This window comes from Takifugu rubripes, chromosome 18 (genome assembly GCF_901000725.2).
Source record: "Takifugu rubripes chromosome 18, fTakRub1.2, whole genome shotgun sequence".
In the NCBI taxonomy this organism is placed as follows: Eukaryota; Metazoa; Chordata; class Actinopteri; order Tetraodontiformes; family Tetraodontidae; genus Takifugu; species Takifugu rubripes.
In genome coordinates this window covers 4212768-4239949 of record NC_042302.1, presented here as the reverse complement: position 1 = coordinate 4239949, position 27182 = coordinate 4212768, and the positions used below count along the sequence as shown (strand labels likewise).

The window sequence follows — 27182 nt, the reverse complement described above, 5'->3', positions numbered from 1 at the left end:
TCAAGTCTCAAAAGTCACTGTATCCACTTCCTGGTGACAGGTGGGTCATGAACCCACGTCTCACCTGTTCAGGTGCTGAATCCAGTCCCCTGTTTCAGGGATCTGATCCATAACTCAGGAGGAAAAACAGTTTGTTCCAAACTCCATCATGAAGACGTATGGCGGCGCCCTTAAAAATGACCAGAACGGAGAGAACGGAGAGTCCGTCGATGATCAGGAGTCGTTACCGGAGCCAAAAAAGTCGGAAATGATGGATGTCGGCGGTGGAGTGGGTGGAGCTTATCAAATGGATCCAGCCTTTGACCAAAACAAGAATCCATCCTCCCTGTCATCACTTCCCCAGTCGTAGCTGTCGCAACTGTTGCTTTTATGCGTCATTAAGCTAAATACAGCATCTCCATAAGTGTTGAGTGGAGTTATTATGAGCTACAATATGAAACCAGCTGCCGAACAGGAAGCCGAGCAGCACATCAGGAGAAAAGTGATGAATGTCAACAGCACACGTTCACCTCGCCGCCGTGCAGAAAAACAGGAAGTGATCTATACGACTGAACATACAGCGGCGTTAAATCACCACGACAACCATCTGGCTTCAACTTAATTCCATTCACTTAATCACAGCCGAACATATGCGACATGTTGAGCGGCACAGAAATGAAATTCCGTTTTGATTACGGCGAAAGGACGACTCCGGAGCGGCGTTGGCAGCCGACGGGTCGCTCATCCATCACTCCGGATACGTTAACCTTTACGGCGCTCGCACCTGACGGAGGTGTCGCGCATTAATCTGCCTGATCGCGTTTACTCTAATGAAGACGGAACGCTGAGAACGTCGAGGCCGCGAATCAATCATCTGAATGTCGCCGAATCGGCGCCGCTACAGTCGATTTTTACTGCACGTCAGCCTGCAGCTAGCATCGCTGCTACACGCTACATCCTCAAGTCCGACTCCAACGTGGTCGGAGGTCAAGAGAACGAGTAAAGCGTAATTTCCTGATGGAATCCGAGTCTTATCCGGGATGTTTCCTCATTCTCCCCCTGGGCGAAACCGCTGTTAAACCGACCTGAGAATCCCAAATTACCGCTTGATTAGGGAGCCATTAGCCTCATCAGCAGCACGTATAAACCGCGCTAATGTCTGTAAACGCTTTGCACCTTTTGAGGTTTGGATGCGTCTCCATTTCACGTTTTATTGCTCATCGTGTGATCGTTGGGGAGCTGCGCTGTTGCGCCCAATAAGGTCGCTATAATTACTGCATTTACAAAATGGCTGTCTCCGCGGGAGCGCGTTAGTGGCGCGGGTTTGGAGGAAAAGCAGGCCTGCGAATGTGTCTGCTCCCAGATAACTACTCGGCGCGCGGCTTAGCGTCCACCTATCAGGACGGTTCCTGCGTAGAGCCGATAGAAGCCCCTTATCAGGGGCCCTCAGAGTCCCACACAACTGCTAGCTCAACACGCCTGCAGAAAAGTGAGGCTGAAAGAACGTAAATATGCGAGGAGGAAAGAAAAAATGATATCCGCCCTCCCTCGAGAGGCAGCATCCTGTTTGTTTACGAGTGTGACTGGAATGTCCCGGATGGCTGCAAACGGAAGATGGTCTGAAGGAGAAGGAGACCGTGAAAGAGGAGCGATGCTAGGTGGCGTTGCTAGGTGGCGTTGCTAGGCAGAACTAAACGAAAACCTAACGGGATAACAGATAAAACGCGCGGCTAATTTCTGCAGCAACGACGGAAACTCTGTTGGAACATCACTAAGCTTCACGGAGGATGTTTCACTTATGCGAGTTGGATGTTCTGAAGCAGATTTTTGATGTCGAAACACGGTCGAAGAGGAACAAAGTTGGGGGCGGGGCGTCGTAGGATTCTGACAGTTTAAGGCGGGTTAGCTCGCCGACACTCTTGACCACGGGCGAATCTTCCGCATGAATCCAACCTTCCTCGGAGATGACGGACAGCTCTCGCGCCCTCACGTCAATGTCACCACGAAGCCCCGCGTCTCCATCCAACTCACCACTGTTTTATTCAGATGGTGTAAAACGGGTTTATTTTAAAGGCTCGCTTCGTTTCCGTGGCAACAATGGGCCCAACGAGAAGCTTCGCTTTGTTGGCGACAGCAAAAATGTACTTTGTGTGACGGCTCTGTCGTGCCTCACTGTTGTCGGGGCTGGCTGGAGGGGCAATTCCCTGGCTGACCTGCAGGGGGAGTGCCAAGCGTTTCCAGTCGACCCAGCATATTCACCTGCTCACCTGTGGCCAATCTGCTGGGATTGGCTGCCTGACGGGTTCAGGTATAAAGACCTGTCTGGAGAGCGTCGGAGGGGGAGCCTCTCGTCCTATCCTACCCTGAACTTGTCATGTTCCGTAGCCTGACGGCCGCAGGAGTTTGGGGTTTTCCCTCTTTGTGATTACTTGGACTTTTCCCTTTTTTATTTCCACTTGGTTCTTTAATAAATATTATTTTGGGTTGGAAATCCTCATCTTTGGTCTCCCCATGTTATGTCATGGCTACCTTGAGCCAAGTATTCGTGACATTTGTTAAAAATTGGCGCAGCGTAGACAGCAAATGTCACCGTTCACTGTACTTTCTTTGAACTTATTAGAATAAACGTAAATAGGAGAGAAGGTTGGCGCTTTAAACGAGGTTAGCCTGCGCTTGTGCGCGGGTATTTGTTCACATGACGGTACAAATTGGATTAGACGAGACAACAAGGGGGGCGATGGAAACAAAACAGGTGCGAGGAGCAAAACGCATTAGGAGCAGAGAAATTAATGAAAATATGTGCAGGAGACCTGATTCTGGCTCGTGCTGTTAGCATCCCGCGCCCCTGATGTTTTAAATCTTGGCCTTGATGTTTATTTGATGCCCCCCCCCCCCCCTTCTTTTCGTTATTACTATCTGGGCTCTGCACTGATCTCATTCCAGCACAGAAAGTCAGACAAAAAGCCAGGACAGCAGCGAGGAGACTAATTAGGATAAACTCGGAGGTACGGGTTAGCGGATTAACGAGGGGAGGAGGCTCGTCAGCGCACGTGTGAGGACGCCTGATTGCTCCCGGCTGAACCCGGACCTGTCAGGTTAATACAGAATTTAAAGCAGAATTTACAGAGGACGCTAATGAAAACGAAGAGCAGACGGATGCCGAGATGCCACGAATGGTCGCTCGTCCGACGTATGTCGCCACCTGGTGGCCAATGTTAGAAAATGCTGCCAGACTGGAGAGAATTGCGGCTAACGGGAGCTGCCGACGGCGACGGCCGACAGGGCGGACTCGTCTGGTCGGCGTGCAGAGCTGAGACACTTCTTTGTGACTGAATCACATCAAAGAGCACCATTGACTGGGAGATCGTCTTTGATGTCTGAAAAGTCGATCAAACCAGGCAGCGTTCGCCATCGTCACCGTCGACAGGAGGAGCCATTTGCCGCATCCCAGAAGGACGCCGGAGCAAATTTCTGCCCCGCCCCCTTTCAAACGATTTCCATGAATCTGCAGCAGCCTCACACACACACACACACACACACACACACACACACTGTCGAGGGACAGAACCCTGCCTCTGAAGCACGAACAACCTTGGAGCCAGCAAGCGAAGGGGGAGACAAACGGGGGAGGAGAACTGGTTTATCATCACTTCCCCTACTTTTGAGGACTTATTGAGCAGAATTCCAAGTGTGTGCATCTGTGTGTGTGCATCTGTGTGTGTGTGTGTGTGTGTGTGTGTGTGGGGAGGGGGAACGTAAATAAGATGGGGTGTAAGACGGATCTGTCCCAGAACCTTCTGCACTCCAACACACTTTCATTACAGCCTAATCCATCCTGCCCGTCTCTCTCTCTCGGTCTCTCTCTCGCTCGCTCGCTCTCTCGGCGCCATCGCCGCTCTTCCAGGAGCTTTTACACGACTTCATTTGTACCGTGCGGTGCCGTTTGCTCCTGGGAGGGCATCTGTCACCACTATTTTAACAAGCGGCGTCAGCGAGGGCACGGTAATTACAGCGTGAGCCTCCGCGTGGGAGAACGTTCTCCGGGATGATACGGCGGGGAAAAGCAGAGCTGACGGGTGTTTGAGAGGAGCTGCGAGGAGCCGGAACGCCGCCATGGCGGTCCCCCGTAAAGGCCTGGTCCTGCTCATGGGTGCTTCCTGTTAAAAGGAAGAATTTCCCCTCCAGCCTGTACGGTAGAAATGCAGGCAGTCGGCGATGATTCCTGGGTCCGGACAATTTGGATGAATGATGACGGATCGCCAGAACACCTTAAGTCCTGATGGGCCATTTTGGATGGTCTGGCGAGCAGCGATTATGGAGCGCATCCTTTCAACAAGTATCCAGACCGAGGTGGAGAAATGGGCCCTGGGGGCAAATCGGCCCACTTTGCCCAATTAGCTCCCGTCAGCGGGTTATAGGGGACAAAGACGTCCGGGGTTATTTGGTGAGGGGCGGCGTTTAACCTCATTACCGCCGTCTCGTTGGTAGCGGAGGAGTCATTACGCCCATGAGGTCGGGCCGACGGGTCGCCATTATCCGTCATCTGGTGTCATCTCGGAGCGAGTGGAAACACACACGAGCAAACCGTCAAAACAGGAACCGGGACGACGAAACGTCTCTCTCGCCGTTTCAGGCGGTTAAAAAAAACCCTCTTTGGTGGAAACGTTGGCTCGGAAAACAGGGCAGACTGTTGCCACATCTCCAGAGTCGGAGGACGGGCCCTTCAGGGGCCACGTTAACTATGCATGCATGGAAACAGAGCTTTACAGCCTCCCCGTGTCAACACGCGAGCGGCGAGATGGTAAACAGGGCAGAGAAGAAGAAGCGGCGCCGCTTTGATGTGAGGGACCCAGATTTCATCGCGGACTTCAAATCGACGGAGAGAGGAAAGAAAGCGGGAGGCGTTCAGGTCCTGGTCTGGTGGAGAAAACAAAAACACGTTCAGCCCAATAAGCTTCGTGGGCGACGGCTTCTTTGCAAAATAAGAGCACCGAAAGTTTTGTTTGTTTTTGTGATACTTGAACCAATTAAGTGGCTCGGTTACTTCCTGTTCTGAAGGGCAGCATCAGGGCCAGCGTGGAGGGAAATTAGTGTTTTCGTGGATTTTAGAGCCGTTCTACAGATTCTGAAGGGAGGAAACTTTCAAAATCAACTGTATTTAACCTCACATAAACAGCTAGGGGGGAGGATTAAGAGGATATGGTTTTAAAAACGCCAGGGAAGAGGGAGTTCTAACTCCAGATGTGTAATCTGAAACAAGAACGGAGTTGAGAACAGTTGTGAGAGCAGAAGTACGTGTCCGACCGGGGCCTCGTGGCTGCTGGGAAAACTATTAGTTTTAGCTCTAAATCATTTATAAAAGTGGTTACAAACATAGCGCTCATGCATTAGCCATGGCCCCAACGCTCCGGCGTGCATATTTCATGAGCTACATCTGTGCCTGGATCACGTCGGATGCCCACTCGGAGCTCAGGATTCACCACAGGAAAAGCTCACAGCCGTGCTGAATTAATAAGGGTGCCGACGGAGGCAACAGAAGCAGCGGGGGTTAAAAGGGGGCTCGGGGTTCCCTGCTGGGGCTTGTCGACACGGCGGCCGCGGCTAAATCCTCATCTGCTTTGACAGCGCTCGTAAAGAAGCCATTACGCAAACATTTCCCGTGGGGCTGACACGGCAGAGGGAGACGCAGATCAATCGGAGTTTTATCGCAATCCCGGCGGGAAAATACGGATGGCGGGAGATCAAAGGGACGGAGGGACAACTTGTGAAAGTGGCGTTCGTGGAAAGTCCACCAAGTAGCCACCAAACAAGAGGGTAGGGCATAGAGGACGCTCCTTTTGGACTAAACACTCATCCAAACACAGGGAAAACACCCAATCAAGGAGGTTTTTAAACTTCCCTAAACTATTTTTCAGCTTTACTCGGTAATATTGACCCGTCTCTCAGCTTACGCGGCACCAGAAGCACAATTTAGTTCCCTGTTGGTGCCCTAAAGGGCCTCTGTAAGAAATTCATCCTGGAACTCTGGAAATCTTTTCCTTTTTGACGTTTGTGCTTTTATTGTGAAAAGGACACATTTATTCTAGCACTTAGCGAGCCTTTCTGTTAGACCTCCCTAAAATGGCGAATAGCTTTATCCTCTTTTGCGCGATCTTCCGTCAAACTGCAGCCTAGGTTCAATTTACAACAAAAGCAGGGGGGGGAGACTGGCAGTTCTCCAATACTCTGCCCTGGGGGGGGAATAGAAGCCAAGATGTGAGAAAAATGAAAAACAACAATTTCATAAGCTCACAGAAGTAAAGGAAGGCGTTGGGTGGAGGCAGAGGGTCGCCTGTGGGAGCCACAGAAGCTCTGACAGCTCTAAATGAATGTTAGCCTTGGCCGCGTCTCAGAGCTGAAGGTCTACATCTCATCACCTGAATAATTCACCCACCAGTATACTGATTCAACCCCCCCCCCCCGTCACATAACCCTACTCAGCCGCCGGCGGGAAGCCGGAGAATAGAGCCGGGAGAGAAGACAGAATTCAGGAGCTTGACCTCAACAAGAGCTCATTGCTGATGAAGGAAATTCCATTAAAAGTTCAGGGAGCTCCAACTTTCCACATGTTATCGGGGAACCTTTAATAACACAACAGTAGTTTTCAGTGGCTGGACGGTCGATGGCAATTTGGGTCAATGTGGACCCGTGATTACAAACTCAATACCGCCTCATTAGTGGCACCGCTAGTATCACAGTGTGGTCCATACTGGAACTCTCCGGCTGACTGTGGACCTCCTGGCAACATCACCCCCCCCCCCCCCCCCCCCCCTCCCTGAGGGGGTCTCACGCTGCTCAGACCATGTTTGACTGGATTAGGTCAGAATGCCATACCCCACGGGTCAGGAGGGTAGAGACGCTCACTGTAGAATTCTGACAATATTTGCCAAACGCCCATGAAGCCAATGTAACACACCAGCTTACCTAGCATTGGCAGCTAAGCTAAATTAAATGATTCCTGGTTCCATCTGCCACATAATGAGTTGAATATTCCTACTGAATTGTGATAATCAAAGAGATGAACTGGAGAAAAACCCTTGAAAATGAAATGTAGTCAGCTCTGAATACTTCAAAGCTGATGGGACCTGTAAGCAAAGTCGAGCAAAAGAAAATAAATCGACGACATAAGGAGTCAAAGATCAAAGGGGAAAAGATCTCCCTCGTTCCCTCCAATCCAATATTTCCTCACCCTCATCAAGGACGTAGGGACAACTTAAAATCTCACCTTAATTGTGCCATTACGGAGTGACACGGGTCAGGAATATAACTACAGAGCGGCATTAGCGGAGAGGAGCGCCGTGAAGGACGTGGTCAAGCTGACTTTTCCACTCATTTTCTGACTAATAGGTGCGAACAAGCCATCAGAATCCATCCCTGCAGCTCTCACTCCATCACTGATGCTAAATGCTTCCACTTGCTTAAATAATTGTCGTTATTTTCCGAGTCATTTCTTCAAATTTAAGAATATTTTAACGTCGCAAATGCGTCGACCGCTGCTACAGCCGTTAGCTTCTGCCGTCACGGGAAAACAGTGAATCATGGAGCGTCAGGAAGTGGATTCAGTTGTCGAGAGGCGTAATTGATGCCGGTGCCGCGTTCGGCCCAATTTCTCACTGCAGACGACTTGACATTTACTCGCACGTCTCTTCCTTGTGTTTTTCCCATTTATTTTTTGCTAGCGGGAAGTGAAAGAGGGTGTCGACGCGGCCCCAGCCGAGACGGTCCCGTCCTGGGTGCAACCGGAGCACGGCAGCATCACAATGAGGGTTTACCTCCTCCTCTCGTGGGGAGACTCGTTTTACCTCCCAAACCAACGCCGGCGGCCTCTCTGGACGCTTCCGTCCTCCGCCCTCATTGTCATTCAGATGTGCTAATTTCCTTCTGTTTCACTCAATCACCATTTCATCACAAAAACCCTGGCGAACCACCAGTGTGAGAGGATTTGGCCGCACTGCAGGTAAATAAACCCGCCGCTGCAGCGAATACTGAGAGGGAAGAGCGGCGGCTCTGCACACCGCAGGAGGACGGCCAAGCGGCCAGACTCAAAAACACCAGCTGAGCTAAGCTAATCAAATCACAACCAGTCAGTTTTTCAGCATTCGCCGGGAGAAACATCATCCCAAGACTGCTGAAAAGTCGTTCTCCGCCCCGTCTCCCGCCACGTTTTGATCTAAGCTAACATAAATTGTCCTAAAATTTAAAAAAAATATTTTCTTCATCTTGCCTCTGTGTGGAGGCCACATCTGAGCTAAATAAGAGCTTCCCTCTCTAGGAAAGTCTAGAGTAGAGTTCAGCAGCAACCAACACTCGTCTGTTGGGGCTTTTGTTGCTCCTGTTTGGACAAAACACTTCAGCTCTTAGATGGAGATCCAATTATCTGCCTCCAGGTCTGCTGCTCTTCACCAGAGCTCTATCAGAACTGCATCAGAACCACCAGAGCTCCACCAGAGCCTCAACAGAGCTCCACCAGAGCTCCACCAGAGCCTCAACAGAGCTCCACCAGAGCTCCACCAGAGCCTCAATAGAGCTCCACCAGAGCTCCCCCAGAGCCTCACCAGAGCTCCACCAGAGCTCCCCCAGAGCTCCACCAGAGCCTCACCAGAGCCTCACCAGAGCCTCACCAGAGCTCCACCAGAGCCTCATCAGAGCTCCACCAGAGCTCCACCAGAGCTCCACCAGAGCTCCACCAGAGCTCCACCAGAGCTCCAGTTTTCAGTCATTCAGACGCGAGCAGACATGCAGGAGTGCAACCAGAACTAGGATCCAATTCCTAAAAACGTTTGAGGGACATTTCTTCTCTGATTTCTGACATCTGGTTTAATAATCAAATGTGATCCGGATCAGAACCAACAACCTCCTGACGCAAGACTTCTAAACCAACACTCCCAGCTCCGTCAGCGGTCAATGCAGCAGTTTCTACTTAAATAATCGGCATTTTCAATTCGTTTGTTTTGAAAAATATTGACATTTTCAGTCAAAAATTAGTCCTGAGGTGCCGTTTGTTCATCTGGAAAAACAAAAAACAAATTCATCGGAAGAGGAAAACCCTGGTGCCTCCGTTCCAGACTTTGCTCTGTATTATTCATAGCTCCAGTCCTCAGTTTAACTGCTTTTGTTGTGTTTTCTGATAAATGTCAGCGTTGGCTGTGCGAGCCGACAGGACTTGGATGTGGGTCGGCTGCTGGCGGAGCTTCTGTGGTTTTGGCAGGAGATCAGGGCCACGTATCAGCTCGCCGGTGTTGGGTTTTGATGGTCTCGCAGGCGTGAGAGACGGAGCTGAAACGGACAGGTGAGCCTCTGCTGAAGGCCTCCCCGCGTGACGGCTACGCGGCGCCGCCGACAGCTCCGGGTCTCCGGAGACGGGAAAGTTGTGAAGCGGAGCTCTGACAGAACAACAAGGACACAAAGCTGAGCGGAGCTTCTGTTCACAGGACCAGGAAGAGTCTGCGAAGGGGTTTAAGGAGGCTAGCAGAGACCGTATGCTAATTATCAGTACACATAGGAACACGGGCTAAACATGGCTAATATTTAATTCCGCCACCACAACAGCCAGTCACAGCGCGCACATGTTAGCATTTAGATTTCAGGCAGGAAACTGAACAAACATGGACGCTGGAGAGGCTGAAGTTAAAGCTAACAAACTGGCATCGCCTTCCCCTGCAAAGGATGATGGGATATACTGCTCAGTGAGGGACACAATGCATTATGGGATACACTGAGTGCACTAACTAATGAACAGCAATCCTCACTTAACACTGGGACAGCGCTAGAATCTGGCACCCTCCCTTGTTAGTGCACTATCTAGGGAACAGGTTGGTTCTGGTCCCGCTCAGGGTTTCTTCCTGTTAAGACAACCGTGAATGTTGTGTAATTAAAGCCGGGCTGAACTGGACAGCGGTGTAATTTGCAGGCTCTGCCGGGATGATCTGGGAGTTTTTAACCATCAAATCAGGCCAGATGATGAATATCTGTCAGGGATTAGAGGAGAAGAGCGGAGGCTGGCTGGATCCATGACAGCTTCTGATCCGGCGCGGCGTTGGTGGCGGCAGCGGTGTCAAACAGCGCAGCAGGCCCCCGTTTTCATCTGCACTCCGTTACGTAACGGCGGAGACGGGCCCCTTACGCAATATCTGTGGCCGCGGGGCTGGCGTGCTTTAATTGGAGACTAAATTAGGGTCCATCTTGGCCACGAGAAGTCTCGAGCAGAGGCAGGACGGAATTATCTTCCACCGAGCGAGGCCAAACTCCGCCGCATTAATTACGCTGAGTGCGGAAGAAGTTGCCGGCGTGGGAGTTTAGTTTGCGTATTGGCCCCCGTGGCGCGCTAGATAAAAGCAATCACGCTAATAATAGGTAAGACAGACGCAAATTACCGTTTTAATTACAGCCATCAATCACCCCCTCAAATGTTCCCACCGAAGGGTAATTGTTTACATTTATCATCTCCCACGGAAGCTAGTGCTTTCCCCTGCGTTAGCATCGAAATAGCATTCATGTTTTCCAGGATTCCGCCAACTCGTGAACAGGAAGTAACAGCAGTTGTGTGTTTGCTCCTCCCAGAGGGGGCCTTAATCCCATTTTTAGGTCTTTGTGGTGATTATTCCCGCTGTTAGACTTTCCACAAGGGGGCGACGTCAGAACCCCACAGTCAAAAAAGCCCTCCTAAAAATCTTAGCATATCGCGACAGGTTGATGGAATTCCCTGTTGTGCCTCGTTACCGGGGAGCCGGGAAAGCTGGGATGTAGATCCCAATCCCACATAATCACCAAATCCATTACAATTTCCATCTGTCACAATATGCAGACGACATAAGTAAGACAGAGCCGTTACTGGCCCAGTTATGGCGCTACAGCCACCTTCCCCCGCCCGTGCGCCTCTTATTTAACGCCCCCCCCCCCCCCTTCCCGCTTCAAACCGGAGCGTGAGACGAGCGGAGAGAGCGAACAAGTGTGTGTGGGCTCATCAAAGAACGGCAGGAGGTTGAATCAACTCAGAGGAGTCAGGAGGAAGAGCGTTTCTGTCTGAGCGTCAGTCGATGCTCACACACACACACACACACACACACACACACACACACACAGAATCATTACTGAAAACAACTCAGCTGTAATGTTCATGAACCCTCAGCTCCACTCAGTCAGTCAGCAGTCTTCATCGCTATGGCAATGGCCTAAATTCTGTGTGTGTGTGTGTGTGCGTGTGTGTGTGTGTCTGTGTGTTTATCTGTATATCCCGGACACTGAAAAAAAAAAAAAAAGTCTCTCATTCCCGTAAAACTTGGAAAGAGATTAAAGTTATTCAGATTTTATCGTCTGACATTTTTGGTAAAAGTTGAAAAAGTGAACGTTTATTTATTTTGGGTGAAACGGAAGGGTTTCTATAAATTAGCTCGGCTAACCTCGGCTAATTAGCTCAGCTGGAGAAACCGGAGGATCGCACTTTGGGAAGAGGATGAAAGCATCGTTTTAAGGTGGAAGTTTGTATTCAATAGCCACAACCAATATTGACGCTGTTATCTGGGTATTAATATCAGCTGCAACTGCAGAACGATGTCTCCCGTACGTCCCGAAGCAGCGTTTACAATTCCAATACGCGCTCCTCGACCGTGGAAATGCCACTAGTCTAATTAATTTACCCCTGAAATGTTTACAAAGTGCTGGGAAAGGTTGCGCGGCGCTTGATCTAAAAGCTTTCCGACGCGACGCAGACGGAGCGCTTTCAAACCGCGTATGCTAATTTGTCAGATAAACATGGCGTTATGCATTCAGCTGTGGGGGGAATGTTTGGAATTGATTATTGGAAAAATGGATACGCGGCGCGCTTCTGACAACTTTAACGAGGAAATTGACGGTTAAATTGCTGCGTCTTCGCTTTCACACGTGTATTAAACATTATCATTATAAAGAAGACAAAAGAGCTATTTGTCATTTCTGTTTATATTTATGTAAATTGAAATTAAAGAAAAATGTGGCCCGTGTGGGTGTTTAATTTCAGACGCTAATGAGCATCGGGCTGATTTTCCGAGTCACTAGGCTCAGAAACACAAAGATCTTAAACTTTACTAAAGGAAGCGTTTGTTTTGTGTGGCTCATTTCTGACGTGAAGCTAACTCGTAAAATATTGTTTTGGTTTTCCTGCTATTCCAAAGAAGCGGCTCAATTGTTGAAGGAGCTAAACTATTTGAACTATTAGCGTTTCTCAATATGTCCGTACGCGCCTTTTCCCAGGTTTCACGCAGCCGAGTCTATCCCACAATGCATTTCACCTCGGACAGCGACACAAGCCGCACCTGTGCCCTCAGTATGGACGCAGGCGTCGTCTCTCTGACCTTTAACCTTTAAGTTCAACCGAGGTGATGAACAAGGTCATGAACGAGGTGATGAACGAGGCTTCAGGGCTCCCAGAGTCTGTTTTTGGTTTCGTTTGTTTACTAATGTGATGATTGGACACCGTGACGCCGACATGTTTGACGGAGAGAGACTCCCGGGTCAATTCTGGTGAAATATCAGCCTGCCCGGAGCGCTCCCGGAAGGGTTGAAATACATCCGATCAATACCCTCAGTGGACTGGAGGAGGGACGCTGAAGCGTGCCCCCCCCCTCCCTCGTTAGCACTAGCCTGAGGGTTTTTGAAAAAACAAAAGCTAATTTTGGTTGCACATCTTGAGCCGAACCTTCGGAGCAGAGCGGGAAACGTAAAGTCATCCATTCAGGAGTTTCCCGTTTCTCCGCGCTCTGTTCCCCACAATTGAACATAATTGTGCTCGACCACCTGTGCATCCTTTCCTTCTGTCTCGCTAAGTAATGACCGCGGCTAAAAGTAGGAAAATCCGGTTCCGTCTGGGACTTTTATCGATCGCTCCCCATTCTTCGCTCCAGGTTTCGCCTCGTAGGTGTGAAGCCTTAATGATGTTTGAGCCGATCACGGCGGAGGAGTGACTTTATAACCAGAAGACTGATGCTGACATCACGTCTGTCTCCATGGCGACGCTGGGGGAAGCATAGACCGAGGAAGAGAGGGAGATGGAGGGAGACGGCGAGAGAAAAGAGACGGTCGGAAATCCTCCCGGAGAGACGCAAAGGCACGGTGTCAGGAAGCTACCAGCGCTGAATGCTAATGTAGCGCGGGAGATGGACAGGCGAGCGGGCGCACGGGCGCACACGGGTCAGCGGCGTGCGTGCGCCACAGTGTCTCTCTCAGTTTTGTCAACAGTCAGTGGGTATTAAGTGAAAACTCGCCTTTGAGCGGAAATGTCAGAGGAGCCGACTGTGACATTAAAGCCTATTGGAATAAAGATCTGGGCCGCTGGAGGATGAGAGATGGGCGTGATGACGACCTCTGACAGACAGGAGAAGAAGCCGCTACGACTGCGAGCTAGTGTCCGTCAGGTCCGGGAGCGTTCAGAACTTTCTGTAGGTTCTAACGGTCAGAACTCGCAGTGTGGACGTGTTAGCGCAGCGTCCGAACTAGCAAACCTGGTGCCAGAACCCAAAATTATCCACAAAAAAAATGCACCAAAAGTGGAGCCAGAGCAGCGACAGATTGTTCCGCAGGATTAAGATCTGCGTTCTGGGCCGTTCCAGATTCCGCTCCTCCCTTTGTCAGCCCTTTCTGGCGGCGGCGTTGAGAAACGGGGATTTAATAACGGCCAACAGAGAAAGATTTGAGAGATTTAGGCTTGAACCGCAGGGTCGCGAGGAGGCCGCTCGTTCCAGCGCGCCTCAAAGCTCCCGAGAGGTGGCGAGGGATCCCACGTTACGAGATCTTCCTGCGCGCTTCTCAGCGGCTTTGACCTAATTGTTTAGCATAGCCGCCCTGCTAAATATAGGCAGAGGCAGGGAGGGGGGAGGAGAGGAGGAAGAGGAGGATTTATCAAAGTGCTCTTTGGTTGGGCTCCGTTTTGATTAAATCCACTTTCCCCCGAAAACAATAAAGGGGGGTTGTGGGGGTGGAGAAGGTTGAGGAGAAAGTAAGATAAAGGGCTAACGGAACAAAACATAATTAGCCAAGGCGCCCATCAAAGGGAAGGGGAAGCGAAATCAAAGAGGACACGGCGGCGTCTCCGTTTCCAGCTTGTTCCACCTGACTGTCGACTTTAGTTCTGGGAGCTCCGGAACACGTTTACAGCTCCGTGCGCTTTGGTGGGTCCTCTGTCAGCCTAGCGCCACTTTGTTAGCCTCTTCCCACTTTTCGCTTTGTTTCTCCTTGCGTGGGCGCGCACTTATTCTTTTATATAAGACACTTTCGGAACATGTGCATCGTCTGCCGGTGTTTTTCCCTCCACGGGCGACGCTGCTTCCTCACCTAATCCAGTCCCAGTGCTCTAATTGGCCAACTGCAGCCATTTTCTCCGCTCCGGGGAGCGTGGAGATTAAGAGGAACGTATGCTCGGAGCTGGCAGGCGCCTAAAATGAGTCACACTGTGGGTACAAAATCTCTCGGAGGGATGAATGCATCACACAGAGGGAATTATCGGAAGTTCCAGGAAGAAACGCACGCGTGCGGGTTTTAGCCGCCGGCCGGTGGGAATACCCCCGTCGACCTTTACAGGTCTGAGTTGCCGCGCCGCTCACCTGTACGATTCCCCCCGAGAGGGGCCCCCTTCACGTTGAACCCGTCAATAATGGATGTAGCCAGCAGCTAAACACGCTGTTCCGCTGTCGCGCGGTTCAACTACGCTTCTCACACGTTTCCACTGAAGTATTAAAGACCTGCGGGTCATCAACCTCCATGAGCCATGCTAACGTTAAGCTAGAGAGGGGCGGTAGTGAAGCGCCTGCGCTAATATATAATGATGCTAATGCGTACAGGTTTTGAGGCCAGAGAAAACATGAAGAGTTGGGTAAACAGGATGTGACAAACGGCGACAAAGGCCAGCATTTGTTGCTTTGATCTTCCTTCAACTTGAAAGCAACTTTCCTTATTTCTTAATAATGATCACTCAGCAAACAGAATGCGAAATAGGAAGTCATCCAGAGTTGAGGAAGTGCCTCCAATTTCCTGGGTCTGGGTTAATTAGCATGTTAGCACCTCGATAAATAAGGTGCAGCCATTCGGATAAAGACAGAAGGGCCGACAGTAACGGCCTGTCCAGATGCTCCCAGAGGTGCATCCATGTCTGCGCGCCACCAGAGGTCGCGGCTGCAGGGGCTAGCGATGGAAAGAAGGACGGATCCTACTTCCAATCCCATGAATGAGCCGTAGGACGAGAGAGTCGCAGCTGCCAGGAACCCCAAACAGGGTCAGAGGGTCAAAGCTGGCGAGTGACGCCAGCGCGGGAGGAAATCTTGTGGGAGAATTAACGGCATCTCCGAAGACTGACGCCGCTTTCATCAGGAAGGCCGATAGCAGCCCCGGGCACGGGGAGGGGGAGGGGTCAGAGAATTAACACGTGGAATATCATCCGCGGGTCCATCTGCCGTTCTGGATGGAAATTAGGCTGCTTGTACGTGAGCTGCAGTTCATAAATGTCCTTTTACCTCCGGACAGTTTAAAGGAAAGATTTCTACACCATTTTTTTATGACTAATGCACTCCAGGGGTATCTGGGGGGTGAAGGTGGAGGTGAGGAGAGCTCGGATGGGATGAATGGAGGACAGGAAATGAAGGAGGGCTCCTTCACCAAAGCCACGGAATCGCCCAGTATTGGGATCCGTTACATATGGAGGCTGCAGTACCACCGTGGCCTGAGGGGGCAGTGTTCTCAGCAAAAGGCTAGTAGACATAAAGCTCCTGCAGATTAGCCTGCGATGTAAATCACGTGTAATCCGTCACGTCACTGACGAGGGATTAAACAATCTAAAGCGTGTTGTTTTGACCTTCGGGACCGATGGAAGTAATCCCAGCGCTCACATTAGCGCCTGCTTTACATCGTCTTTATCCGCTCTATGCTAATGAAGCAGGAAATTAAAGAAGAGGCCATCGGGAATTCGTTAGCGACAGATTAACCAATCTGGGGAAAATTTCGAGAAAAATGAAATGGCCACTGACGGGGGCAGCTAATTAATCAGCCCAATCATTACTGATTCAAGAGGAAAGTAGCGGTTAGCTTGATTAAACCAGACGTGTTCAGGGGTTGGGAGGGCTGTTGACCTCTACTTCTGCCCCCCCACGCTCCATCTTCTGACAGTCCTGACAGTAAAACCCGTGTTCTTGTTCGTGCTCGTTGCGGCGTGCTACGCGATTGTTGGGTGGGAGCTCGTGTCAAGCAAAAGAAGAAGAAAGGCGCTGACGTGTTGTTCGCTATAGCAACTTAACCTTGAGTGAGCGTTCTTCCTGGAGCACGCTTCAAAAAACAGAAAGCAAGCAAACGCACCAGGGGGGGGGAAGGGGGCAATCATCTGACAAGGATTTTCCACCGAGGTGAGAACGAGAAAAGTTTTGGGTGGAAGGAGAAGGTGCAGCGGGAGCGAGTGGAAGGGAAGCGAAGGGAATAATTCCCTTACGGACCTCAGTACGAGCTCGCTAATGCTCAGCCGCTAGCCGCTACCACAGCTAGGCCGGACCGGTGACCAGCGAGAGGCTCCGACCCTGTCCTGACCTTCATTAGCAGTAAGTGGTGGCTAAAGTGCCCCGGCACAGGACCTTCAATCAACCCTTCAGGAGTACCGAGCGGACATGTCGGGCCATTAAAACCACAGTAATTAAGGGTTTTGCCTTTGTGGTTCTGACCCAAAGGTGCCCGGTGCTCTAATACGCCCGCTTTGCTTCAGTCTGCACCTGAATTCCCTGCCGGTGCGGCACAGACAGGACGTTGTTTGATGAGGGCCCTGAATAACCGGAATAAGAATCGGAAGCAGTCGTCTTCCTAAAGCCGCGGGGACACGTGGACACGTGGACTCGGGTCTCTGAGCGCTGCAACGGGAGGAAACAGCCGAAATTACCGCAGCCCGGCGACGGTTTTACTATCAGGGAACAAGGGCTTCATTAAAAAAGCGCAGTTATTTTCCTTTAAAATGGTCATAAAGCGGCGAAATGAGTGATAACTTTCCCGGTTCCTTCGTCCCGCTAGTGTCCAAGTCCAGCCAATTACTGGTACAGCCCCGGTAATTAGCATGAAGGATGGTGAAGCCTAATGCTGCTAAGTTGGAGGATCCTGACAGTGAAACGGCCTCTAATGAGGCAGAGCTGAGGGATTCTCAACACCCCAACACCCCCCCCCCCACCACCACCACCACCCCCCCCCACCAACCCCCCCCCCCCCCCCCACCAACCCCCCCCCCCCCCCCCCCCCCCCCCCCCCAGACTGCACTGCTGTGTTAGCTACAGAAGATGCCGCCACATCTGCAGCTGGTTTTAACCCCGACTGTCGAGACCGTTTCATTTTTAAAGCCTCTCGGCCACAAAGTCTCTGCCCATGCATATTAAAGCGCTGATGCCGTGTCCCCTGTGTCCCCGCGGTCCGAACCCAGCGCACCTTTCTGTCCTCGCTCTCCAGCCACGACCCAGACGCCGGCCAAAGCTGGTGCAATTAGCTAGGAAAACACGGTCTGTCCTGGCGAGACCGTGACAGCGGTATCCCTGCTGATGTCAGCAGGTTTCACCAGGCGGCAGCTGCAGCCGCCCCAGGGGGGACGGAGACGCCGTGACGTGGGCGCCGCTGAAGACCGAGCAGCGCCCTGCGACTGACACGGGTGATTACGTCCTCGGCGGCGACATAATCAGACGTGTAATTCCTCGCAAGCGGATGAAATCGATCGTTTTTGACCCACCAGCTTGGAATATGTCGTTGTCCAATTAGCGGCGCTGCAGCTAACAACACGATTTTTAGCCCAAGCGCTACATTAGCAGTTAGCTGGGGCCCTGCTAGCATCGGAACCATCGAAACCGGCGCCGCACCAACGTTAGCGGAACGCTGTAAAAACTTTGCGGGTTTTTAATTAGCTGCTTCTGTTAGCGAGATGGGTCCATTATGGCGAAGAGGCCACGGGCCAGCAACGCCATCGTGGACAAGGTCAGAGGACGGCCTCTGGAGGACAGGTGTGTTGGGGGGGGGGCCAATTAGGGGACATTTTCACACCTCCCGCCTGTATCTGCCGACAGCCTGGCGTCACGCTCGCCATCTGCGTACCGCCCTGTCAGTCAAACCCACCCTTCACCCCCCACACACATGTGCTTCCAGCCCCCACTCTCCTCTGTGAGCTGACAGGATGAGTGACAACAGACGGGCGCCACTCGTCACAACGCCACATTCTCCAGAAGGGATCACATGGGTGGCAACATCCGGTGGGGGGGGGGGGGGGGGGGGGGCACATCAGAACCTGGATGTGCCGCGTGATTCAAGGCTTCTCCAAAAATGAGAAGGTGAAGACGGATGGGGGTGTTGAAAGAGGGGGGAAAGTGGGAAGGGAATTTAAGAGGACTCGAGCCTTTGACGCAGGCGGGGAGCAGAGGCAGTTGCCATGGAAACCCCACCCCTGCCTGAGTCACCGAGTAACTCGAGAGGGAGGAAAAAAGAACAGAGTAAGACTTTAGACAAAAGGCATTTGTCAGATTGGAATCGAAAGACAAATTGATGACAAAAAAAAAAAAGAATCCAGACGTTCCCGATCCGAGTCCAGACGCTTCCCCGTTCCATCCCATCACTGCACTGGGCCCCAGCGCGGAGCTCTGCAGTGAGGCCCTCATCTCCACCGTGACACTCCCCCCCCGTCTTAACTGTTTATTTCTTTGAATAATGGATGAAGAGGCACCGGGGGGGCTGTTAGCCCATTTATTACCCTGATTATTACCGTCTTCCATCAGACAGGAGGCCGGTAAACAGAACCGGCCCTGCGGTTCACTTCAGGGTGGCGCGATTAAAGAGTTAAATCTGGCTCCTTCTCGCCCTGACGTCGACCTCGGGAGGAGGAACTGGCCATTAAAGGAGGAGAAAACGGCGGCGGAGCAACACATTTGTACTTCCTGCAGACTGGGGGGCGCGTGAGGACAGATGGACATACAGCTTCTCTCTGATTAGCAAACGCCGCCATTATATCTGCATGAGGATCGTCTCTAACCCCCCGAGGGCATCGAAGCGCCCATTAACTCCCAGTCTAAGACCGCCACTTCCTGCCAGCCTGGCATATGTTAGCACGCACATGGAAAGGTTACGGCACGCACGTACGGGCACCTTAAAGAGAAGCTAAACCAGCCTCCCTCAGCGTTTGTCCCATCAGTGGACCAGAAGGGGGCCAAAGGTCGCGGCTAATCTGCCCAGAGCGCTGATTCAAGGCGCCCTGGCGGCGGCGGCGGCGGCGTTGAGAACATCAGAGTTGACGTTCAGGCTGTTTGGCTCAGTTTGTAATCGAAGAACGTTGAAATGCTGATTGAAGTGCACAGCTCGTCTGAGGAGAGCAGCTCGGGCGTGTGTGTGTGGGGGGGGGGGGGGGACTCGTAGCATCGGCGTGACGTCATTTCCAAAATCCTTTCATCTCCGAGTGATTTAGCTAAACGTTGAGGAGCAAACGCTGTGACATTAGCTCAAATATTTAAAGATGTTTGTGTTGGAGTGTTTTTCCCTTGAAATGAAGAAACACACACAGACACACACACACACACACACACGCTAATGAGAGTCCTAAACTGTGGAAAAGCCCAACAGCAGAAATTAGAACATCAATCCCGTGTTTGATGTCCGGGTCGTGGCGTGCAGCCTGGATTCTTAACCAGAGGTCTTGGAGGTGTGATAATCTGGCAGCACCCTCAGGATTGAACCCACAGACCAAAATAACCACAGGCTGGCGAGGACCACGAGGACCAGGTCCTACACGTGTCCTTCCTCTCCGTCCCTGTTTGTTTCCCCTCCTCTGCGGCGGTGAGTGGCCATTACAAAAGATTACACTCCTGCAGCAAACAAGTATTTGTGGTTCCGGCATGTTTGGGGGGACGATGGGAGGAGGATGAAGGAAGAATGGAGCTGCATTAGGGATTCAGGACAGAGCTGGCCAGCAGACAGCCGATGGAACGGCGAGGCTAACGCGGAGCAGCTCAGTGCTCAAACACCTTCCATTATCGCGGGCTAGCGGACAGGAGCGAGCGCATGTTGCGCAAACAAATGAAGAAAACAGGAGAATTGGCTCTGACTCGACAGAGGAGTGTGCCTCCTAACCCGGCTCATTATTCCCATGACATCCACGTGCTAGCAGAGAGCCACTTGACCCCGTTTTTCAGGTTCGTCCACCAACAAACACAGAAAAGTCAGAGAACTTCAGCCGTGGCTGAGCAGCAACAGCAACAGCTGGTTGTTGTTGTGGCGCCAACACCGGCGTCACAACGCACGCAAATATTGACGTTCCCAAGCACAATAAGGCAGGAAAGTGTTTCTTTTCTCCCGCGATACGTCGGCGTTTGCCACCGAGAGAGAAACTGAAGAGATTCTGGCTTTCGCGGAGACCACAGACAGTGGCGGGGGCCCCGGGTCTGTGATCGGAGGGTGAGAAATGAACATCAAAGCAAACGGAGTCACTGGATCATCTATTGGGGATTCTCGAACACCGGAATAAGCTCCTAGAATAATGTGGGGCAGCTAACTGACGGGAGGAAGGCGACTTGAGCACCTGCTTCCAGGTACGAACGGGGGGGTTATTCTCACACTCACAGGGGACGGTGCGGAGGTACAGGTTGTCCCGGATGATCTGCTGCAGCTCGTGGTCCACCGAGCCTTTCTGGAAGCGCAGGTTGAGGTAGTGGCGCAGGTCCTTGTCTATCACGCCTCCTGGAGGAACACAAAGGGCAGGGGGGGTGAGTAAGACTTCCTCTGACAAACCAATTATTTCTGTTTTTCCCCCCCATGAAGGTTCGAACGACCCACAAATCCCTGAGAACGTCAGCGCCGACGCCGAATTTGGTAAATGGCTACAAAACAAACACAGCACGTGCTAACGTGCTAATGAATGCGCGCTAGACGTCCCCCCAGGAGGATCCTGCGTGTCAGCCGCAGCCGCCGCTGGTGGAGGTGTTAATTGGAGCGGTCGGCAAACACGTGCGCAGAAATGTCCACATATAAATCATCCCCCGACTCCCCCCCCCCCCCCCCACACACACACACACCCACACACACACGCACACACACACACCCAGTTGTGTGAATGGACTTCAGCTTTGAAACCAGTAAATCTTGCTGGTTCAGCAGGACAGTGATGGAGGAGGCGACAGAGGGGCGAAGATGCGGGAGACGGGGGCGGGGGGGGGCGAGGGCAGATCCCGGAGGGGGGGCTAAAACAAGCAGCAACTCCGTCCCCTCCTCGCCCAGCAGATACCCCATCCATCTACCCTGAGGAGACAGGAGGAAGGGGAGGAGGCGCTGGTGTTACTTATGGAACTCCTCACAGCACAGAGGCGGATGGAGTGAGCACGTTCCTCTAACCTTCATCCTCCTCTATCGGGGAGCAACTGGGCACGCTGCCACCCAACATTCTGCCCCCCCCCACCCCCCACATACCTCCTCGATCCTCAATGACACCCAACCGTGACGGACCGGAGTCCAGAAAACAGCCGAGCGTGTCGATTCACAGACAACCCAGTTCAGAACTTTGCCGTCGTGTCCCAGACGTCACACACACACACACACACACACACGCACACACACACACACACACACACACACACACGCACACACACACACTCACACACACGCACCGGCGCGCTCCGCTCCATCAGCGCTGGAGTAATTTGCGGAGCGCCGCAAATAACGGTGCAAAACCGAAAATCACGTGTCGGAGCCGCTGCCGCTGCCGCACGATTTTCCCGTTTGCACGACGGGATGAATGAAGGTGCGGACGGAGGAGGTGACGGCGGATCAGGCGCACGGCGGCGGACTGGATGGCACCTTTTGTGCAGGCAGCGGTTCTGCAGCCACTAGAACGTCCTCTTTCCACAGGTTCTGTGATGCAAATAATCTCCACTGTCGGGAATCTTCCTCTGGACCGTCCCTGCCGGAATGCCAAACATCCGTCCTGTCCCTCGGGTGACCAACTCCGTCTCCAGTTGCCTCAGCCCGGCCGGGAATCCGGATCGCTGCTCTGCGCCCCGCGGAGAAAATGAAAGAGGGGAGCGCGGAAGAATGACTCAGAGACACCGAAGCAAAGAGCGCGTGTGTGTATGTGTGTGTGTGTGTGTGTGAGAGAGAGAGAGCGAGCGAGAACAGAGAGTGTGTGTGAGACCGCTGAAGCACCGATCCGGCAGTGCAGCCCTATTACACCGAGATGCCTCTTTCTCTTGCACCCCTGCTGGAACCTTTGGGGCTACGCCGCCCCCTATGGGCAGCGGAGGGCACTGCACCCCCTAAAAGGCTCTTTCTCCATCTACTCTGCTCATCCTGGCGTCTCAGCAACATCGGTGACAAATAAAAGAGATTAAAAACGAGAACTCTCGGAGATGCCTGAAGGTTCCCATCAAACAGTGGCACTAGAAAGAGCCAGGGGGCAGCGTTGAGCAGCACGGCCGACAGATGAACACAACGGTCCAACGGTCGACAACACGAACACGCGGCGATTTAAATCTACGTATGCGAAGCTAGCATAAACGTGTTTTATGCTATACGCACCCCTGCTGATGCTGCAGCTAGCCTACTTTGTTAGCCAGTTGATTTTATCCAAAAATAGAGTGTGTGTGCAGCAGGTCTGAGATCTGAGAGGACTCAGACAGATGTGGTTCCCTCCTCCAGGATGTTCTTTATGTTCTAACAGCATTGACAGCTGAGCTAGCTTGACACCGCTGACGTGCAGCCACGCTGATGGGACTATGTGTCTAATAGTGGGAGGTCTACGTGAGCCCATCAGGGGACGGTTGAAGATTCAGTTTTAGCTTTTATTTGCTTTTTGAAGGGGGGACAGCTGAAGGTTTCCGTGTAGCTACACTAGCTCACTTTTCCCAAACAAACGGGTGAATGAAGGCAATCAGGGAACAGCAGCTGCCATTTTAGATCAGCAGGTGTCACACAAGAACCCCCCCCCCCAGAGGTATGAGAGGAGAGAACAGCCCGTGGAGAGCAACAACAAGAGAGCAGCCAGAACCTCCAGCAGAACCTCCAGCAGCAAACTGCGTAGTTCTGACTGGATGCAGAAAAATGGCTTTTGGTGTCCTAGTGACTTCATTCATTCATTCATTCGGGACAGAAGAAAATTACTCGTCATCACAAACGTGCACATGTTGCCCTGACAACGTGGATGTGAGCTGTGCGCTACAGAGGTACAAACGCGACCCTTTTTTCTGCACCAAAGCCGACAGTACCACCTGAAACCAGAGCGGGGCAGTGTTGGGCAGAAAGGATGATGGTTAACGTGAGACGGACGACGCTGAAAACTACCGTAGTTTGTTCCACCGCACAAGTCACGTAATGGGAAACGGCGCCCCCTGGTGGCCACGTCGTTTCTCGTCAAAACCTAGACTCACGGGAGCAGGGGCGTCATATCTTAGAGATCCTTTTATCGGGTTCTGGGAAGCTTTACGGTGTGTTTTCAAGGAGTGTTTTATTTCTGCCGATACGTCGTTATTGAATTACCCTGGACCGATGAGCGTCCACATAACAACGTATACATAAAAGCGAAGCGGTGGAAACAAAGCAAAAGACCAAGGACGACGACTCAAGTGGCAGCCAATTAAAAAGCCGCCGTCCACTCACAGAGGGGCCGCCAAGGTCATCGTGCCATCGACGGACGTACTGCGGACAGTCCAGCTCTTCAAAGTCTCTTTGGGAAAATAAAAATAAAAAAAGTCTGAAAAGTTTCCACTTTGGGAAAAGATCCAGCTTCATGAGAGCCACCCTGACAATATTTATCACCGCCCGCTTTGAGGGCAGCCATCGGCAGCCATATGTAGCATTATCAGAACGTGTGTGTGTGTGTGTGTGAGAGAGTAGTAAAGTCAGAGGGAGCTGCAGCAGACAGCTGTTTGGTTAATCAGACTAATTAAAGGATCAGTGCAGGCTTAAATGGTTGCCAGATTCACACACGCGCCCTGTCGATAGCGAACACCTATGATGCCAACTGAAAAAATGCTGGAACCCATCGACGGCGAGCGGCTCTCAGATGGACTTACACACTCCCACGTGTTCATTTGGGATCCTTCAGGTGTCTGGTGACCGGGGCATGCGTCCATCTTCCTATCCCACAAAGGTAGGCTGAGGCCCTGCCCACCCCTGCAGCCCTAAACTGGATTTCTGTTCCGGTCGGATCGGTGAAAATTTGATTTGGTGTGGTGTGAACAGCACATATCGGATTTTCCCTGAGATTCAAATCCAACTTTAACACGTGACTGCGACTGGGACGCGCCTGCTGCTGCAGTTCGGCTTCGGCGAGCACGTTGCGCCAATGTAGCATGACAAACGACGACCAACGTCATCAAGAGGGAGACGCTAACATTCAGACGCTAATGACATTCAGCTAGAGGCACAATCGTCTCATAGCACGTAGCATGTGGAGAAGATCTGAACCACGAGGAGGAGCTGGGAAGCTAGCTATCACCTCACTGGACACACTTGCTACCTCTTTGTTGATATGCAAGGTCACCAGCTTGCACCAGTCATTACCATGACAACCAAGCCGGGTGGGGCTCAACGCTAAGATGATTGAACTCAAACGGGTGGCGTCCTGGCGTGCTGCAGCGGCAGCTCCGAAGAACTAGCTCCAGACCTTAAGTCACTGTCTGGAAACCCCTTTGAAGCTTGAAGAGAACGTCCAAACGCCACACGGAACGACCCCAACCTGGACATCAAAGGAAAGCAGCGTATTGGCTTTGATGTGCCAGTTGAGCTATGCTAATGAGCTCATATCCTAGTTAATACTTGCCCTGCATAGTGTCATTCTATTTACTAGATTATCCTACACTGTTGGAGGTAAACAGAGCGAAATCAGAGGCTTTTTCTTTATAGCAGAGAAGATTTGAGCTCAGGCTTTTCTTTTTTTAACCACCCTGAGCCATCCGTGTTTATTGTGTAGCCTTGTTTAAAGATAAACACGCTTCATTCCCTTCCCACTCCACATTTGCCTTTGAAGAGAGAAAACCTAACAAGAACAACAGCCTGGAAAACACGGCAGCTGCCTCCTGCAGGTTGTAGCGAGCTCTAACGTCTCTTCGCTTCAAGCTCCCCCACTTCACCCGTTTCAAGAAGAAGTGGCCGGGCTCACCGGCTTCCTGGCGGGGGAGGCCCTCCTCGCACCCAGGGAATTAGACTCTGATAATGAGGCTGCGGCAGGAAATGGAACACATCCTAAGGGTGTCACCTGCCTTTCCGTGGATGGATGGGATGCACCGGGAAAGCCGGGCCGATCCCTACCCAACGCACGATTTGCGTGTCGGATTAGGTCCGAACCGATCATCCCGTTTAGGATCACGCCATACGATTTCTGTTCCGTCTCAATTTGGGGACGGTGACGGTCGCCCGACGTCCGTATTTGGCGCGGTGCCGAGAGCCGGAACGCCGGCTGAACTGAGCTTGAACCCGCTTTAGCATAATAGCGTGCGATGACACAAGGCGCTCTACCTCCGTCGAGGAAACCGATTTGAAAAGCTAATTTCCGGGCGTGTACGGAATTTCTCGAGCGCCAGCGCGGACCTGGAAGGACGCCGGCCAACTATTGCATTAATGACGGAAAAGCCACAGCGGAAGTCTGCAGGTTGGAATAAGACAATGTTGATTTATGAGTGATTAAAGAGAGTACCCCGGCATTAGATTTCAGCCCCGGGAATCACAAATCAACCCGTGTCGGAGCGCTTTAATGTAGGTTACATCATTCCCTGTCTTCTTTCTATAGACCTGAACCTTCCTGACCCACAAAGTCCACCCGTGCTACGAGCTCCAGCCCCTTCAGCTTTGACCTTCGCTTTGATCGTTGTAATTGCATCACGGGAAACGTTTGCACCATCTCTCCCGTATAGACGCTCCACAAACAACTTGCCTTTTGGGGACATTCGTGTCTCCAGGAACATTTTACCCAACAAAACTTGTCAGAAATTGGCTTTAACTCCACAAGTGTAACGGCGGGGGGTCATGATGCCGAGGGAAGTACATCAAAGCAACACGGAGGCGTTAGCATTGACTCAAAGAATGTCGGAAACTTTGCGGCCTCACGTTGCTCAGGAACAGATGGAGTAGAGATCAAGCAGATCATTACATGAATTAAATGACGCTGCTCGATCAGCAGTTGTTAAAAACGCCGTTTCCCATACGTCCATTTAAATTAGCCACAAATACATTTTTCTGCTTTAGCGCAACCGCTTTACCCTCATACTCAAACACATCTGGGCCGTGAGTGTCGCTGGTAATTACGACGTTGGTACAGTAGGTGGCGGTCTGCAGTGTGACTCCCCCAATAAAACCATAGAGAAGATGTCACAGGATGGATGTGAGAAAGTAAGTTAGCATTGTTAGCCAACAGGCTAACTTAGCCACTAGGTGCTGTTTAGAGAGGCTGTCCTATTGACTCCGACATTGGGCGTTCGCACAGATGAGAATTGATAAATATTTTTGAGCAGTAAAATGATCATTTTCACATTTTTTGAAGAAATTGGTGTAGTTTTTATTTTGTCAAATAATTCTGGAAACAGGCAATCGCCTGGCCGCCTGCTTGAGGACCTCCATTATAGCCCTGATCCCAATGATCCCAATGATCCCAATGATCCCCAGTGATCCCCAGTGATCCCCTATAATCAATGTGCTTTTATAAAAACAAACTTGTGAAACCTTTTGATCGAGCTACCCATTTCATTAAGCAGCCTATTTATTGTATTTTTAAAAAGAAAATCTAAAATGTATTTGTTAAGTTTATTCCCCAACCGCTTTTTTACATGTTACATTAAATCAAAGTTTTATGTCCCCTCCAGGCAACGACTAAATAAATTCCAGTCCTGTGGGAAACACTGAATTCCCCTTGGAGTCATGTGAAAGTCAAAACTATAAACAGGAATTGATGATAAAACGAACAGGAGTCAATAAAGTTGAAGTGTTTTTGAGGAGCGATGCTGAATGTCACGGGTGTGTTCTTCCAGTGACGAATTAGAAGCTGGTAAACTGGAGCTGCTGCCTGATATGAAAGCCTTTCAAATCCAGGAGAGTGTGAAATAGCCTCACCTGGGTCGAGCACCGGGGCAGACGCGTTCAGATTTAGCATGCTAATGTCGGTGCAGCTCAGTCTGGAGGGAAACTGCGTCCCTCCTTCGACACAAGGATCCATCTTGTGTCAAACC

At 51.5% G+C, this 27182-nt stretch overlaps 1 protein-coding gene across 9 annotated transcripts in view; it reads right to left on the bottom strand.

Moving 5' to 3' along the window:
- Positions 1-27182, bottom strand: part of magi2a (membrane associated guanylate kinase, WW and PDZ domain containing 2a) — an 85956-nt gene that overhangs the window by 39584 nt on the left and 19190 nt on the right. For 7 of the 9 annotated variants that reach the window (XM_029825312.1, XM_029825309.1, XM_029825311.1 and 4 more), the window contains exon 2: positions 20596-20712. The exons of 1 other annotated variant lie outside the window; for it this stretch is intronic. In XM_029825312.1, coding sequence (XP_029681172.1) covers positions 20596-20712 — 117 coding nt within the window. Of the gene's footprint in view, positions 1-20595; positions 20713-21825; positions 22194-27182 lie in introns of those variants that run through there. One more of the 9 variants, XM_029825310.1, reaches the window with a different exon arrangement.